Below are 18423 nucleotides of genomic sequence, written 5' to 3' on the forward strand. Positions count from 1 at the left end.
ATCCTGAAGCAGCACACATGTGATATGTAGAAAGGGCTTCACTGTGGAGAATCCCATGACTTGGCTTTGTGCTTCATTCGGCTGAATGAAGCTGTTCTGCTGAGGTTAGACTGGAGGAATTTCCAAGTGCCTGAAGTTATGTAGTATTTCCTGGTTCAATCTTTCACTGCTGGTTTACTGTAAACAGCTGTTCAAGTAGAGCAGCATTTCCAGGCAAGGCCAGCAGTGAAAGAACAATGCATGCTTTACTCGAACTAGCTGAATACATGTTGTGTTTCCAGCAGATACTGGACCCAAAGTGGAAGGAACCTGAAATAAGTACCGTGCACTAGCTGAAATAACTGCTGCCTGCTGTTAGCTCAGGTCACATGTGGAGCGAGAACTGTCCTTGCACACTTTGGGGAAATACATGGGCAAAGTAAACATGTGGCTGAAAGTGCAGAGCATGCTGTACAAGGGGCACAATGTATTGTTATCAAGGGATAACTGTGTGCAGTATATTGGAGAGGCACAGGGCAGCACTGTACATGCTGACACAGGTTCAGTGGAGCATTCTCTCTGCAAATAAAGCATAAACCCTAACAGTGACATCGGACACTCTGAAATGCTTGTGTCAGTTTCAGCATTGTTACACAGGTCAAGAACAGCATTTTAGTTCATTTGATCCTCCAGTACTCTGTGCCTCGGTGCAATATATTTTTTGTTTTTGGAATGTTATTTTTTTTCATAAGAAGGTTATGATCCCGACTAAAATAGCACTGTATCTGTTTACTGCGAACCATTGTACGTGTTCTGGGAGGGAAATACAGCAAGACTCCTATTGCACGGCAGTTTGATCCATTTTATTATAAGCCAGAGTAACATGCAATGAAGTGGCGTGCATTAAAACCTACAATGACTCCAGCTGCTGGGCAGTAGCCTTTCGTTGAATCCCTTATTGAACCATAATACAATTTTATTTAAACATACCTACTTATATTTTGGCAAACGTTCAGTGATAACTTATTGTAAGCCAGAAACGTACTGTACAGTGAATGACCAGATGCATGTACTAGACTCCCTCCAGTGCTCTGATATGTACAAGCATACAAGCTGGGGCCAAGTCCCAACACGTTTTGTAGTAGGCCTCGGCATCATTATTTGGACACACTTTATTTTATTTATTTATTTATTTCATTTATTTATTTTGAATCGAGTAGTCCTGCTTGATTTTCAGCTTGGTAAACTTCCAAAAAGCTCTGCTTTGACCAGCACTGCTTGTGAAACTGATTGTTTGACTGAGGTAGGATTTGGGTTTCAGAACTGGACTAACCGCCCCAGGCCCAGCAGTCCCATAAGCCGCAACGCTTTGCAAGTCCGTCTTCGAAGTTGACTTTCACGTGTGTTTCTGTGTCTGTTTTGTTTCACAGCGACGCCTGCGTCACCTTCGAAGCATTGCAGCCCGGAATATTGTTAACAAGAATGGCTCTCCGCTCTTGGACACACGCTTTACACTGCACTTGTGTGACGGCACACAGATATTCAGAGGTAAGCTGCTGGGAGTTTAATTGTGTGACGGCACACAGATATTCAGAGGTGAGCTGCTGGGAGTTTAATTGTGTGACGGCACACAGATATTCAGAGGTGAGCTGCTGGGAGTTTAATTGTGTGACGGCACACAGATATTCAGAGGTGAGCTGCTGGGAGTTTAATTGTGTGACGGCTCACAGATATTCAGAGGTGAGCTGCTGGGAGTTTAATTGTGTGACGGCACACAGATATTCAGAGGTGAGCTGCTGGGAGTTTAATTGTGTGACGGCACACAGATATTCAGAGGTGAGCTGCTGGGAGTTTAATTGTGTGACGGCACACAGATATTCAGAGGTGAGCTGCTGGGAGTTTAATTGTGTGACGGCACACAGATATTCAGAGGTGAGCTGCTGGGAGTTTAATTGTGTGACGGCTCACAGATATTCAGAGGTGAGCTGCTGGGAGTTTAATTGTGTGACGGCACACAGATATTCAGAGGTGAGCTGCTGGGAGTTTAATTGTGTGACGGCACACAGATATTCAGAGGTGAGCTGCTGGGAGTTTAATTGTGTGACGGCACACAGATATTCAGAGGTGAGCTGCTGGGAGTTTAATTGTGTGACGGCTCACAGATATTCAGAGGTGAGCTGCTGGGAGTTTAATTGTGTGACGGCACACAGATATTCAGAGGTGAGCTGCTGGGAGTTTAATTGTGTGACGGCACACAGATATTCAGAGGTGAGCTGCTGGGAGTTTAATTGTGTGACGGCTCACAGATATTCAGAGGTAAGCTGCTGGGAGTTTAATTGTGTGACGGCACACAGATATTCAGAGGTAAGCTGCTGGGAGTTTAATTGTGTGACGGCACACAGATATTCAGAGGTAAGCTGCTGGGAGTTTAATTGTGTGACGGCTCACAGATATTCAGAGGTAAGCTGCTGGGAGTTTAATTGTGTGACGGCTCACAGATATTCAGAGGTAAGCTGCTGGGAGTTTAATTGTGTGACGGCTCACAGATATTCAGAGGTAAGCTGCTGGGAGTTTAATTGTGTGACGGCACACAGATATTCAGAGGTGAGCTGCTGGGAGTTTAATTGTGTGACGGCTCACAGATATTCAGAGGTAAGCTGCTGGGAGTTTAATTGTGTGACGGCTCACAGATATTCAGAGGTAAGCTGCTGGGAGTTTAATTGTGTGACGGCTCACAGATATTCAGAGGTAAGCTGCTGGGAGTTTAATTGTGTGACGGCACACAGATATTCAGAGGTGAGCTGCTGGGAGTTTAATTGTGTGACGGCTCACAGATATTCAGAGGTAAGCTGCTGGGAGTTTAATTGTGTGACGGCTCACAGATATTCAGAGGTAAGCTGCTGGGAGTTTAATTGTGTGACGGCTCACAGATATTCAGAGGTGAGCTGCTGGGAGTTTAATTGTGTGACGGCACACAGATATTCAGAGGTGAGCTGCTGGGAGTTTAATTGTGTGACGGCACACAGATATTCAGAGGTGAGCTGCTGGGAGTTTAATTGTGTGACGGCACACAGATATTCAGAGGTGAGCTGCTGGGAGTTTAATTGTGTGACGGCTCACAGATATTCAGAGGTGAGCTGCTGGGAGTTTAATTGTGTGACGGCTCACAGATATTCAGAGGTGAGCTGCTGGGAGTTTAATTGTGTGACGGCACACAGATATTCAGAGGTAAGCTGCTGGGAGTTTAATTGTGTGACGGCTCACAGATATTCAGAGGTAAGCTGCTGGGAGTTTAATTGTGTGACGGCTCACAGATATTCAGAGGTGAGCTGCTGGGAGTTTAATTGTGTGACAGCTTACAGATATTCAGAGGTGAGCTGCTGGGAGTTTAATTGTGTGACAGCTCACAGATATTCAGAGGTGAGCTGCTGGGAGTTTAATTGTGTGACAGCTTACAGATATTCAGAGGTGAGCTGCTGGGAGTTTAATTGTGTGACAGCTCACAGATATTCAGAGGTAAGCTGCTGGGAGTTTAATTGTGTGACGGCTCACAGATATTCAGAGGTGAGCTGCTGGGAGTTTAATTGTGTGACGGCTCACAGATATTCAGAGGTGAGTTTGAAAAACAAAGAGCAGGTGTGGAAGGGCTGGCTTCAGCTACCCCGGGTCTGTAGTGTTGTATTTTTTTTTTTTTTTTAAATGTTTGAGTGCTCCGAATGAGTATAAAGAAACAAAACGCAGGAAGAAACCAAAATGAGGATAATTACATTATATATAGCAACTTAATCAAGTAGCGAGCTTGTCGCCACATTGATCACGCCACGTGCAGTGTGCCCCTGGTGGCTTTTCTTCTAAAATTGGAACTTTTAGCCCACTTACCTGCTGTATCCAGACAGCTGGCAGCAGGAATGGTTTTTCTTTTAAAGTTTGGGTTTCAAAAAGTTTCTTTTTTTTTCCTGCACAATTGTAAATCCAGTTTGCTTGAAACTTTTGCATCAAGATAAAGATCTATATCTTGTACTGGTTTGTTCAAAACATGAATGCATTTTTTACATTGCTTTCATATTAAGCACTAAACAAAATACTGATGTATTGTCATTTTTTCCCCCGTCTACAGCCTTTTACAAGAGTGAAGTTGTAAGAGACTCGTTGGTAAGTGGGATCTTCAGCATGTTATACACTGTATATATGTATTTAATATTCGTGCTATACTCAAAGGACCCGTTCTTGAATATATGGCTTCATAATAGAATATAGAAGTGCTATTCAGGAGCTCAGTGGTTCCAGTTTAATTTTGGCTGGAGGCTCGCCTCACTGCGCTACAGCGACCCCCTCATGGTCAAAGGCCAGACTGAGACCTTTAGGCTGAACTCTGTCCTCCAGGATGCAGTAACTTGGCAACATCCAATGCTTGGGTACAGTGCTATAACTGGGTAGTGACAGTCTTCAGAGTTATTAATGGGGAACTGCTGATGAACGCCTTCCTTCTTCTTCTTCTTCTTCTTCTTCTTATTATTATTATTTATTTCTTAGCAGACGCCCTTATCCAGGGCGACTTACAATCGTAAGCAAATACATTTCAAGTGTTACAATACAAGTAATACAATAAGAGCAAGCTTAAAGCTCCCCACCTCGTGGTTACTTTTGTTTTGTTCAAGTCCTGTTTCTACACGCAAGGTAACATGCTTCACAACAGGAAGGGTCCAGCATACAGTGCAGCACATTCCTCATTTAGAGGTTTCACTTTCACATGCACTGCTGGTATTCACTTGAATACAACCACATTATTGTAATGTCTCTAGTGATGTTAACAAGGTGGTCAATAAACCCTCCCTGGTGGGAAAACAATATTACAGACTGTACTGGGCAGAATTGCATTGTTGTTGCTTCTAGCATGAGAAGTACATGTGCAGTAATGAACAGGGGATCCCTCTTTATGCATCTTGCAGTAGGGTGGGAGTGTGCTCGCACTGCAGTCACAGTAGGTGCTACAGGGGGGTTTGTGTTGGCTGTTCAGCGGACGCCTCTTTATGCATCTTGCAGTAGGGTGGGAGTGTGCTCGCACTGCAGTCACAGTAGGTGCTACAGGGGGGTTTGTGTTGGCTGTTCAGCGGACGCCTCTTTATGCATCTTGCAGTAGGGTGGGAGTGTGCTCGCACTGCAGTCACAGTAGGTGCTACAGGGGGGTTTGTGTGTGCTGTTCAGCGGATCCCTCTTTATGCATCTTGCAGTAGGGTGGGAGTGTGCACGCACTGCAGTCACAGTAGGTGCTACAGGGGGGTTTGTGTTGGCTGTTCAGCGGATCCCTCTTTATGCATCTTGCAGTAGGGTGGGAGTGTGCTCACACTGCAGTCACAGTAGGTGCTACAGGGGGGTTTGTGTGTGCTGTTCAGGGGATCCCTCTTTATGCATCTTGCAGTAGGGTGGGAGTGTGCTCGCACTGCAGTCACAGTAGGTGCTACAGGGGGGTTTGTGTTGGCTGTTCAGCGGACGCCTCTTTATGCATCTTGCAGTAGGGTGGGAGTGTGCTCGCACTGCAGTCACAGTAGGTGCTACAGGGGGGTTTGTGTGTGCTGTTCAGCGGATCCCTCTTTATGCATCTTGCAGTAGGGTGGGAATGTGCTCGCACTGCAGTCACAGTAGGTGCTACAGGGGGGTTTGTGTTGGCTGTTCAGGGGACACCTCTTTATGCATCTTGCAGTAGGGTGGGAATGTGCTCGCACTGCAGTCACAGTAGGTGCTACAGGGGGGTTTGTGTGTGCTGTTCAGGGGATCCCTCTTTATGCATCTTGCAGTAGGGTGGGAGTGTGCACGCACTGCAGTCACAGTAGGTGCTACAGGGGGGTTTGTGTGTGCTGTTCAGGGGATCCCTCTTTATGCATCTTGCAGTAGGGTGGGAGTGTGCTCGCACTGCAGTCACAGTAGGTGCTACAGGGGGGTTTGTGTTGGCTGTTGGTTTAGAAGTTCACATTCTTAGAACCCAGGAATCCTCTTGCTGGAATGCCCCATTAGAGCCAGTTCCATGGATAAAGTTCCCATGAATGAATGTCACAATCTCTCCATTCTTCTCAGTGAGCGTGTGATCGTGTTCTTCCAGTTCAGAGACTTGCTGTTGGGATTAGTGGTTCAGCCTGGATTCGGAAGGGAGTTTCCTCTGAGTTCAGGAACGGCTATTGTTTGACTTGCACCATTCCTTTTGCAAAGGAAACTGATCTGATGTTATAAGCAGTATCTATTAATATATACAACTGATTATAAATAGTGGGGTATTTGAATCCACTTAATGGGAACTCTCCTATGTATCTGTCTGGCACATAATACTAATACGTTTTTACTTTTACTAATATGTGTTATTGTGAGGCTGTTAATCACCACTTCCTATATGTGTTGATCTGTTTTTTAATACAAATCCAGAATCCCACATGGAGGAGTGTAGACTTTGCTGAGCTGCCAGACCAGCTCGACATGTCTGTGTCCTGCTTTGTGGTGCGGATCTGGGGAGGGCGACTGGAACAGTACCAGCTGCTCATAGAATGGAAAGTGAATCTGGATGGGCTGAGATACACGGGGCAGCAGGTAAGGAGAGGGTCATGTGAGAAATCATCTTCATCTGTGCTTGCTAAGGGGTATAAAAAATGAAACCTGTCTACTGGTGCCAGAATTTGATGTTGCTGACGCGATATATGGGGGGGGGTTAAATAAATAAAATCCTGAGTCTCCCGGTGTGTGTGATCTTGTTGTGAGATGATACCGATGCCCCGTATGCATTGCACTAAGGTTGAACCCTTCCATGCATGAAATATTGGATGTCGTTTTGCGTCTCCCATATGCCCCTGTATAAAGACTAGAAGAGTTTTATTGTATCCGTCCCCATATGAGACTGCCATGCATGAAAGGGTTAAGCATTCTTTGTGTATAAAATGCAACACAAAGATATCATTCTTTGTTAGTGTGTACAATGCAACACAAAGATAACATTCTTTGGATGTCACAAACTTAAAGGCTTGTTGCCAGTATTTGAAGTTGAATAGCGTGGAGGCAGGATAGACCATGCTGTGCTCTTCATATTAATATATTAATTCATAATAATGAGTTTCATATTCAGAAAAACACAAAATGAAAGTCCTTCTCTTATCTGTGTATTTTTTTATAATCCCAGATCCGGTCTCGTAACCCGAATGAAATAATATTTGGATTGAATGACGGCTACTATGGAGCCTCTTTTTATCACAAGGTAAGAGTTAACAGTTCAGTATCCACAGAAAGAGTTGGCAGTTTTAAATGTAATATTTTGCCTAAGCCTTTGTCAAATGTTAAGTTAGAGGGCATACTGTGAAAGGGAATTACAGTTTACATTCAATATTTATTTAAAGTCCATTAGCTCACTTACTGTTGTACGTTTATGCAGTCTTGCAAACATTAGTTGTATAATATCTATACAGGAATGGTACTACAGACTCCTATTGCATAGCAGTTTCATCCAGACCAGGTTTTACTGTGAGCTTGATTAGCCGCAGTGTATAGGTACCAAGCTTAGGTGTGTCTTAATAAACTCCTAGTAAAACCAGGACTGGATCAAACTGCTGTGCAATGGGAGTCTTGTTTCCATCCCTGCCTATATCATAGAGTAACAGCACTCCATGATGGAGTTTTTATTGGTTACAAAGATTGCCAATATTTTTCAAGTCTGATAGTGTTTAAACATTTAACAAATGAAACGAGACTTAGTAAGGATTCTGCAAGAATAACCTTTGCTTGTTTGTTGAAGGATCAGTCGGAAAGGAAGAGCAGTTTACTGCAGGTGGACCAGAGCTGTGTGAGGAACACCTACAGCGTGTTCTCTTTGCTAAGGTAAGATGGATCTTCGGTCAGGCAGCAGCATGCGAGGTGACAGCTCACAAACTGGAATTCAAACTCAGAAAAAGCCCTGTGTGTCCTTGCTTCAGCACCGCAGATCAAACCCTACTATGTTGGAGCTAGGATTTACAATAACGAATGATTCTCTCCTTTGAGTTGATCATGTCAGTGGAAATAAGCGAACCCCTAATGAGTGAGCCGGTATAAGCAAGGTGCTGATTGAGTAGCGAGGACTGGAATGGGGTTTGAGTCCTATCTCTGGCAACCTGTGTGTGCTACAGAAGAGGGAGACGCATGGACTTGCTCTCTCCTTCACCAACTATTGGATCTGTCAGTCTGGTCAACTCTTCACACTATGGTCTTGCTTATTTCCCCCACAAGGGGGAGCCATTGTCCCAGTTTTGTATTTTAAAGTCAGAAAAGCGTTTGGTACAGTAGATCTCTTCCTAATATCTCTAGTGGGGTGTTGGTCATTATTTCAATACATGCACATATTGGGATTTCCAGTGCTTTAAACCACACGTCTCTGAATATGACTCAGTTGTTTGGAGCAGTGTACTTCTTAGACAGCTGGCAGGGGTGGAAAAATAAACTGAATAAACAAAACAAAAAAAAAAACAGAACAACGTACTCTTTATCCTGTGCTCTGACTTAGAATGAATAAGAAGGTATGCAAGCAAAACCTGCTCTTCAGTTGTGAGTGTACGAATGTAATGTGAAGCAGGAATGTGTGCAGCAGATCCTGATCCGTTCTCGTGATCTGTTAATCCACATGCTTCCTGTCTTGCCACTGCTTTGCCTAACATGTTCTTGGCAGTACAGCGTTCTTACAGCAGAGAAACAGCGAGGGAGCCTTGCAGAGCTCTGATAACAATCTTCAGGTGTTCATCAGCCAGGACGTGCCAGTTGACATTGAGAGGACTATGAAATGAATTTACAGTAGAATGCAGTGCTGGCTTGGGTAAAATGAACTCTTGTGTTACTACTGACCGGCAGATAGATACTGTGTGCATTGGAAATCTCTGGCCTGAAGGAAATAAAACATTGTTTATATATTATGGTTTTGGAGGGTTTCAGTTTTTCTAATTCAATTTAAAATGGTACATTTTTTAAAGATGATGCTTTAGCAAGTAGAAGGAATGTAGGTCTGCTTCTACAGCAGCTTCTATGCACACACACACAAACACACACACACACACACACACACACACACACACATATATATATATATATATATATATATATATATATATAATATATATATATATATATATATAAAATATATATGTGTGTGTGTGTGTTTATGTAGTATTGTGTGTGTGAGCTGCAGCGCAGTCCACACGCCGTTTTTAGGAGTTTTCTTGTTTGGATGTTTCTGTGAACACTTGTAACTTCTGAATGCCTTGTTGGATAGATCCTAGAATCTGTAGAAAGCTTTTATAAAGACTTTAGCCTTGGCTGAGTTAATGCGCTGTATATGTTTTAACATGTTCACCTGTACTGATGAAAACCTCTGTGCTGCACAAACTCGGACTGCTGGACCCACGTTAGGACACTGATCCAGTCTTGAGAATTCACTGAAGGAACAGACTGGCACAGTAGGGTGAATGCTAATCTGAAAGCGACAACATCAAGCACCCCCAGAGTATTGGAACATTTACAGTCGGCCCACTAACTTGCTTAATAAATACCTTGCTATCTCCTGAACAGGTAACTGTCCCCTCTTCCTCTCTGCATTGGTGCACCACAGCTGTTTTCCTGGAATGCACACTTATTGGGAGTGGTGTGTGGGTTTTATTTATTTTTTTTAGCTATATTTTCTGGTAGCCCATCTTGCTGTCTAGTTTCTAAACACTCAAAAGACTCTTCATTTTTTTTTTTCATTTGCTGTTAAGGCGCCTGACTCATTTTGACAGACATTTGTAAAAACAGAATTGTTTTGTTGTGGTGTGGAGTTCAGGTCACTCGCTCTCCGCATTGAAGAATCTCAAGCTGAATAACACGGTGACGGTTATGAGCCATTTCCTGCAATTCTCCCGTTTGAGCCCCGGCTCCGGTCAGTGCAGCTTGTCACTCTGTGGTCGGAGCAGTAAAGAAGTAATCAGCCACAGGATATTCTTCTGAATGGGATTAGGAGAGAAGTTTAAACAGCTGGCACAGGAGAGGGATGAGTCCTGGCCTCAGGGTTCCAGTAGAAATTCAATGTTTTCTGAAAAATGAAAAATTGAAATTGCTGTGTGTTAAATGGCTTGCTTTATCTTTTCACCTGAACCCTAAAAGCATTTCAATAAATAAATCCATGAATAAAGCATGTGTTCGCTGAAAATACACTGTACAATACAAACACATGTTGTGTGGTATCGCTCATGGCTAACTTATGAGTTATGTTTTATGTCTATGCCCTTTACCTCTTATTTTTTGTATTGAAATAGACCATTTTTCAGTGGTTTATTTTGTAATGTAAAACGCTATTTTATTTTAACAAACAAAAGGTTTCTAAAAAGCAATGCCTGGGGATGTACGTTACGTTAACCGCATGTCAACGCTGGCTGTCTGTCTCACGTGAAACTGATGACCTACACTGAGATCGGAGCTCATTACTGGCCTTTTATTTATTCTCATTGTAAATGTTGAACTAGTTTTGAAGGTGCTTTGCTGTTCCCTCCCTGTCATGATTGGCCGTGTTAACTTGAAGTCACAAAACAGACTCTTCCAGTATCTCCTTAGGATCCCCCTGAATAAGTTCTGCTGACGGGCGTAATGAAACTCCAATCACGAATTTCAGGCCACAGTTCTGGGTTGGAGAAACATATTTTTGTGATGGACACAATCTTATATCTTAATGCCATTTTCTTGAGGTACCGAACCTCTTTGTGGACCCTGAAATGTGTTGACATTCCCTTGTAGGTATTGACAGAGTCGCTGTTATTTTTCATACTGTTCATTTGATTTTTACATGGTTCATTTTAAAAGGTGATTCTACAGAGATTTAAAAGGTATTACTTTCTGTGCATAGCAAATTTAGGCAGATTCCTGTCAAGTGGTGGTTTAAAAAAAAAAAAAAAAAAAGCCCTCGATTTCAATTGAGCATGCGTGGTCAAAGCCCTCGATTTCAATTGAGCATGCGTGGTCAAAGCCCTCGATTTCAATTGAGCATGCGTGGTCAAAGCCCTCGATTTCAATTGAGCATGCGTGTGTAATGAGATGAGAATTAACACTGGGCGAGCAAAACGTGTAATCTGTTGGAGAAACTGCAGAGCCAAGTAAGTGTATTGGTGTTCATCCATATTCCTTCTGCTTTATACATATTCATTTGGTGAAAAAATTCTAAATCTCAAAAGTTGAAACAGTTTCATTAGAAAGTATTTTTTTTTAGTGAGCATTGTTGTATATCTTTGTGGGTCGGATAAGCGGGATACCGTAGGGTGATTCCAGCACTCCCCCTTGTGAAAGCAATAGAAGGTGCATGTCTGCTCTCCTCTTCTCTTATCTGAGAAGGCAGAGCTGGTGCTCATTGTCTTGGTGCTCTTCCTGGATCAAAAGGCTTCTCTACTGAACTCCACAGTACTGCCCAGCCTTCCCTTGCGAAGGTGCTCACCCTTCATGTAAGCTCCTATACTGTCTACATGCAGCACCACCAGTTAAACATCATGATGACCTGAGGTGTAGCTGATGGTTTAGAAGAGCGCTAATTAAAGATCAGTGATCCAGTCTTTAGTGCTGGCATTCCAGACTTAAAAAATATTCCAGCGATTTGAAAGCTCTTTGCTGCTAGTCCTTGGGTAACGTTTGTCTGGAAAAGGAAACTGTAAGCAGGCCCTTGCCATCTTGTTTGATTGAAATAAGTGACGGATGATGTGATATGAATCATTAGAAGAATGTATCTGATTGCTGCGATATGAATCATTAGAAGAATGTATCTGATTGCTGCTTGTTGCTGCTTGTGGTTGTAGGTGTTTTTGATACGTGTTGCCATACAGTATGGTGAAGCTGCTGGATCTCAGCTCCCCACTCTCTGTTTGTGTCTGTATTTGGACTGTGTACTCGCCCGGTTCCTAGTAGCTGATTGATGTCACAACCGGAGAGCTTCTTCTCCTGTGAACACCTGCTGCAGTCCCATCGGTACATTCATAAAGGGTTTGTTTAAATGCCTGCTGTAAATATTTTAATTTGGAGATGAAGAACCTTTTATCATCTGTAAACAATGTATTGCGTTTTCTAAAATGAAAGCAACAAAACTTTAAAAAGAAACCCCACACGTCCAAGGAGCAAAGTGATCCTAAACAGATGGCCATCAACCAAGCCAAGTCAATGGAAGTTCAGCGAGCAGTAACGAAACCGGTCTCCTTGGAGAGAGGTGTCACAGAAAGGCCAGTTCTTGCATGTGGGTTTTTCATTTGCTTTATGAAAGGGTGGGGAACAGTGGCACTTCTAGACCTTGCATTGGTTCCAGTCCTGTCCTTTAATCCATTTAAACTGAACAAATGAAGCACTTAGTCCAGTGATTGAATGAATTGTACCTGCAGTATTGCACGGGGAATGGAACCAGATCCAGAGTGGCTACCCCTGGGTTTAGACGCGGAAGACTCTCTTCTGTAGAAATGTGAGAGAATACACACTTTATCAGGAGAGGAAATAATCCCTACAGCAAAACACAGCAAAGGACAGTTGGCGAATGGGTAGAGCAATGTGTGATCCAGGGAAGGTAAAAAAAACCACAAACAAGGGCTATTCCTGTCTGCAAGATCCAATGATGCAAGCAGTGTACTATCTAGCCATTAGAAAATATGTTCATTTTAAATTGAGTGGGGTGGGGGGGGGGGGGGGGGGCTCATATTTTCATGCTATATGAAGTAGTGTGTTTTGCATGTCGCTCTCAATTGTAACCTCTGGGTTCAAATTGTTTTCATGGTTGTATTGTTGTAGAATGGTTTCTAAGCTTTTCCTGTGTTGTTTTTTTTTTCAGTCATTTATATAAACCAGTGTTCTTGGCAGGACACACTCTAGTGCAATTGCCCACACAGACTGCACTGCAATTACTTCTCAAACGCTCTTTCTTTCTTTGCACACTACTGTGTTTCGTAGCCCATTATTATTCTTGTGAGGTTATCACTGGTTCTTATAATTAATTCATGTGATCGATTTCAAGGTACAGGCAACCCCTTCAGTTGCGTATGCAAGGACTCCAGGAATATATAACCAGTATACACATTGAATACTGTGGTGCTGTGTTTAAATACCTGTGTGTAATAACGTTGTACCTTACTGTAAATGCATCAGTGGATGGACTGAGGATGTGTTACCTTACTGTAAATGCATCAGTGGATGGACTGGGGATGTGTTACCTTACTGTAAATGCATCAGTGGATGGACTGGGGATGTGTTATCTTACTGTAGGTGCATCATGATAACCTGAGGTAGCTTTGAAACCGTAGCTTTTGTGGAACCCTTTTGTATAAGTATGCATTTAAAAAAGTTTATTCAGTCTCTATAACCCAAATAAATCAATGAACAATTCAATTAATAACTAGCGGATCGCATGAGCCAGACCAGGCCACTTTGAAATTCCCAATGCCCTTAATTTAAAATATTGGTTGCCAGCGACCCTAAGTGATACACCATTAAAAATGACATTGACAAGGGCAAAATAATGAGAAGGGTAATCTGTTAGCATTTTTCTTGTAGTGCTAGAAGCAAAAAAAAAAACAGATGTTCATTTTTTACTCTGCTAGTTATCTTGATAATATCAGTAAATGGTGGATCCAGTAACTGTATGTGACACACTGTATGGATGGAGATGCGATGGATTTAGTTCAGGGATCTACTTTTTCAAGATCCTGAAGGCTGTCAGTTTGTATTTCCAGCCTTGGCAGGGCATGTATGTTACTAACGTGATGATTTAAAGTCCATTTCTTTCATCTGCCCAGGTTGCACACAGCCCAGCGTGCGATAAAACAGACTCAAGCAACGGTTCAAAAGATTGGGACAGAGATTGAAGAAAAGCTGAGGCTAACAGCATCGAGTAATGAGCTGGTAAGTACAGCAGGTAACTTTTCATTAGTGGCTGGTTCCCTTGCCTCTGGGACATCAGTTGAAATCTGGCTCAGGTAGTCGTTAGCCCTTTTAAAAGTGCTCCTGTGTGTGTGTGTGTGTGTGTGTGTGTGTGTGTGTGTGTGTGTGTATAATTACACTATAGTATTGACTGGTGTGGGGTGGGGTGTGAACATCATCCTCTTGCAGTCAATGTACAGCAGTAACCAACAATCAGAACTTTTTTTTACACACTGTATTAAACATTTTTTTAGATTTTCTCAGAGTGACAGTATGGCAGCTGTAAAAATTAGCCCAGCTATTGGAATTGTGTTAATAGTAAACCTACACTTCAAAAGGAATTTTAGTGATTCTAATGACTTGTCTTCTTAAGCAGGCTCCAACCTGTCTTCTTTTTTAAATAGTTTGAGTTATTTGCAGCACGTTCTGGTTTTGAATGCTTATCCCATCTGACACAAGAACAATTGTATTTCTTCTTTTTTTTAGATATCAAAATAGAGCTGGTATGAATGTAGGATGAGTAGACTTGCCATAACTTGGTTGTGTTTTTATTTCATTGTTTTGTGCCCTGGGGGTAATAAAGTTTAAGCAGGTTAAAGCTGAAACTGGATTTAGAGATGATTTTAGAGCCTGTGTTTAAAAATATGTGGGCTTCAACATATCGCTTTGGCTGTTCTGGATAAATATTTGCTTGCATGCTTTTATGTGTAATGTGTGTGCCAAAGAACTTTATTTTGCTGTGTGGCTTGACGAGGACCAGTGCTGTGTGAAACACTTGCCAGAGACACACACAGACACACACACACACACACACAGACACCGACTTTGTGAGATGGGTCAGAGAATGGCATTGGGAAGTCTGCCCATGTACAGTACACTGCGTCTGGCACTTTCAAATGACACCAGCATTCAGTTCGTGCGAAAGCCTGCAGTAGTTTACACGCAAATGTAGCATGCCTGAAGCATAGGGGCTTTAACACTTGTGCGATGGAGGCTATATCTCTCTGTGGAGTGATTGACACCCTCTATTTCCGTACAAAGGGGCTCCGTCTTTCTGAAATTCCTTGATAAAGGTTTATCAGTGTTTACTGCTGGCCCAGCTCTGATTGGTATCGAGTGGATTGGCTCGGGCAAATGCCCATTGCTGCAGGCAATCAGGACCATGTGAGCATCCCCAATATGATGATTTGAGTTCCATCCAGCTCAAGTACGGGGTTAGAAGGGCAAGTTTCTATATCACGTTGAGTCATTTAAAATGTTGATCACTAGACTGTGAAACAAACACATAAATAACTAGCCTTGCCAAGTCCTAAATTGAACTTAACCTGAAAATACAAGTTGCGTTGTGTTTGTTTTCAGTGCTTTTAAGAGTGCTTTTAAACTTGCTTGATGGGCTTTTTCTCTGAAGTGTTTATTGCCCAGATTTGTCCCTAACTAAATGCATGTTAATATTTTAGTGTTTGGCACATTCTCCTGCTTCATCTGCAGTGACAACATCCCAGAGAGTTGCACTGTGTCGGAAGAGTGTCAGAGTTACTGTGAGCAACACACGTGAACTTTCAAACACAAACTGAGACATACGGTATGCCCTGCGCTACCCTAAATGCCTTGGTAAAGAAGGATATACATCCTTTACATTTGAAAATCGGATGGCAAACATTTTCACTGCTGAAAATGTTCATATATACCTGTTTACAAATCGTTATCACTACTTCGCTTCAAACACCTTTCTTTCTTTTTTATCTGCGTAGCTGCAATGCCAAGCGTGCCTAGGCACTGGCTGTCCTGCTGGAGAGGGGGCATCGCAGTGCTAGAACATAGGGGCAGCAGGTGGGGTTTCTCCCATCCATTGAATTGTGGTATGCAGCCTTAGATGAAGATCTTTTATTATCCCCTAGATGGCGTGGTGGACTGTAGCGTGGTCAATAAATACAGTCATTGTTACAAGCTCTTCTTTGTCCATTATTAGATACCGGTTTTAGTAATTCGTATATCTGCAAACCTTTGCATGCTGTAGTTGCATATACAGTCAGGGGAAGTGGTAAATCCTTCATTGGTTCCTGTTGATGGTTGAAAAGGCTAGAAGACATTCCATATTTGGCTGCCTAACTCGGGAAATAACTTTGGTTCTGTTTTGCCATTAAATACCATGCTTTTCCATCTCAGTTTGTATAGCCATTACAGCACACCAAGAAAGGCAAAAGTTCCCAAGAATCAGTCGATATAAAATTAACTACATTATTGTGCTTTATAAAGTCGAATGAAAAGTGTCACCTAAGGTCGTCTCAAATGCCTCTCGTTTAATTGGGATAGCTGCTTATTCTGGATATTTTTACTTCTCCTGAGGCGTCCCAATAAAGAAGCACAGACCTGTACTACAACGATGGCTTCCTGTAGACTTTTGCGATATCATTTTGTAGTGTCTTTGATTACATGATGTTAAATAAAAGATCTAAAGTATGTTCATTTTATATAAATAAATGAAAAGCCATCTGGGATTAGTCTGCTACAGCGTGCTTTTTTCCAGCTGTTGACACATTTGGAGAGGTACCTCAGGGGTCAAGAGCTGCAGGGATACTCAATGCTCTTCTCAGGGCTAGGATATCATCTCTCATATCATCACCTAAGAAACTTACAACCAAGAGACTCCCACTCGGAAATCGCAGCCATGCACAGTGCTGTGAGAATAGCGGGTTTACATAGCCTGCTGCAGGCACTGGGTGATTTATACAACACCAATACTTAAGCATGGTCGCGAGGGGAGCGTTTAAACTGCTAACCTCTCATAAGTAACCCATATGAGGTGACGCCTTCCTATTTTCAGAGTCATGGAAACTCCTTCAGGGAACTACCAGTACCCTTCACCTTCACCTTCACCTTTGACCTAACAGGGCTGCCATATTGAGGTCATGTGATCAATCCAACTTTTCAGTTATTGTCTTATTAAAATCCTAGAATCCACTGAGTATTAATACCCGTTGCCTGTGTTGTCCAATCAGTGCTTTAACCTCTGGTCATGTAAGTGATACTGACCTAGCCACACACTTTGAGGCAGTACTGTATTTACAGTTGGTCTAGGTTTGTGTTCACAAATACGTACATTTCTGCTACTCAAGATCTTTGGAGTAATTGCTCTGTCTAGGCACATTTTTCCTAGCGTGTTTTTAATTGGTGTGTTTTTAATAGTGGGTCTTCTGTAGAGTGTTTTGGTTTTGTAAATGTAATTCTGGTGTGTGTGTTTTATTTTAGAAGAAGGAACGGGAGTGCATACAGTTGAAGATCTTGGTGCTGCGGAGTGAATTGGAAAGACAGAAGAGAGCACTCGGGAGAGAACTGGAGACGTTACAGAAGGAACAGACGCGGCTGCAGAGAAAAGGTAACGTGTGTGTGTGTGTGTGTGTGTTGGATTCATTAACATAGGGGTTTGGTAAATGTGTGTGTGTGTGTGTGTTGGATTCATTAAGATAGGGGTCCAGTCTAAAGCAGGATTGAGGACCAGCTTGCCCAGGTAAACACAAAACAACAACAAAAAAATATTTTGTATTTGAAATCTCTTCCTGGGAGGTGTGTATGTATGTATGTATATGTATATGTATATGTGTGTGTATATATATATATATATATATATATATATATATATATATATATATATATATATATATATATATATATATATATATATATAATATATGATAATGTATGTAATCTATCTATTTCTATCGCCAAATAGATGAGCCTTAATCCATAGAAAATATACACACTTGTTTCTGATGATGTCCAGCTGCTGAACACATGCCTATTCTTAATCCCCATCAATATAATCATTGCTGTCTTTCCTGTTTATACATCCAAGTTGCTAGGTTGTTGCTATGCAAAATCAACACGCACTGTGACATGGCAGGGATAACCGATGGCTTCCATTTGCCCGTGTGTGCCCATGCTGGACGAATGACCAGAGGAGGCGTCGGTACACGACGTGGTCTGAATTGAAGATCATTACCATTTATTTACTTAGTTATTGTATTTATTTATGTCATTATTTTAATAGCTGGGCACAACCTCAAGTACTCCTATCCTATAATCATTTTTGCGATTACTGGCTATCAAACGCCATGATGATATTTAATTCATATATTTAGGAAAAGTCAAAAACGGACACACACACATACGATTTACAACGGAAGAGTAACATTTTAAATCCAGAATGGGTCAAATTGACCCGCATGGCGGTTCTAGTGTTAATTGACAAGGTTCAAAGTGCTTTTATATCGTCTCGGTAGGAACTTTACCCGTGTGTAGTCTTCAGATCATATCTGATTGTTTTCAGCTCACCAGAGGGTTTGGCCATTTGTTTAATAAGTATGGTAGGCTCATTCTTCTAAGGGTACGGCATTTTTAGCCTCCATGTATTTTTTCATTTCCTTTATTGGCACCACAGCTTGCTGCTGACAAAGCCTTGTGAACGTTCCAGCAAAAGGACGGCTACAAATGAATTCTAATAAATTCTGCACTTGTGTGTTCATGTTTATGCCTGGC

At 42.2% G+C, this 18423-nt stretch overlaps 1 protein-coding gene across 2 annotated transcripts in view; it reads left to right on the forward strand.

Annotated features, from left to right (window-relative positions):
* The window catches only part of LOC117407300 (UV radiation resistance-associated protein-like), an 80407-nt gene that overhangs the window by 3922 nt on the left and 58062 nt on the right, over positions 1-18423 (forward strand). For both annotated transcript variants that reach the window (XM_059030627.1, XM_059030628.1), the window contains exons 2-8: positions 1410-1527; positions 4097-4131; positions 6394-6555; positions 7139-7213; positions 7748-7830; positions 13764-13869; positions 17137-17263. In XM_059030627.1, coding sequence (XP_058886610.1) covers positions 1410-1527; positions 4097-4131; positions 6394-6555; positions 7139-7213; positions 7748-7830; positions 13764-13869; positions 17137-17263 — 706 coding nt within the window. The remainder of the gene's footprint in view (positions 1-1409; positions 1528-4096; positions 4132-6393; positions 6556-7138; positions 7214-7747; positions 7831-13763; positions 13870-17136; positions 17264-18423) is intronic.

This window comes from Acipenser ruthenus, chromosome 9 (assembly GCF_902713425.1).
Source record: "Acipenser ruthenus chromosome 9, fAciRut3.2 maternal haplotype, whole genome shotgun sequence".
In the NCBI taxonomy this organism is placed as follows: domain Eukaryota; kingdom Metazoa; phylum Chordata; class Actinopteri; order Acipenseriformes; family Acipenseridae; genus Acipenser; species Acipenser ruthenus.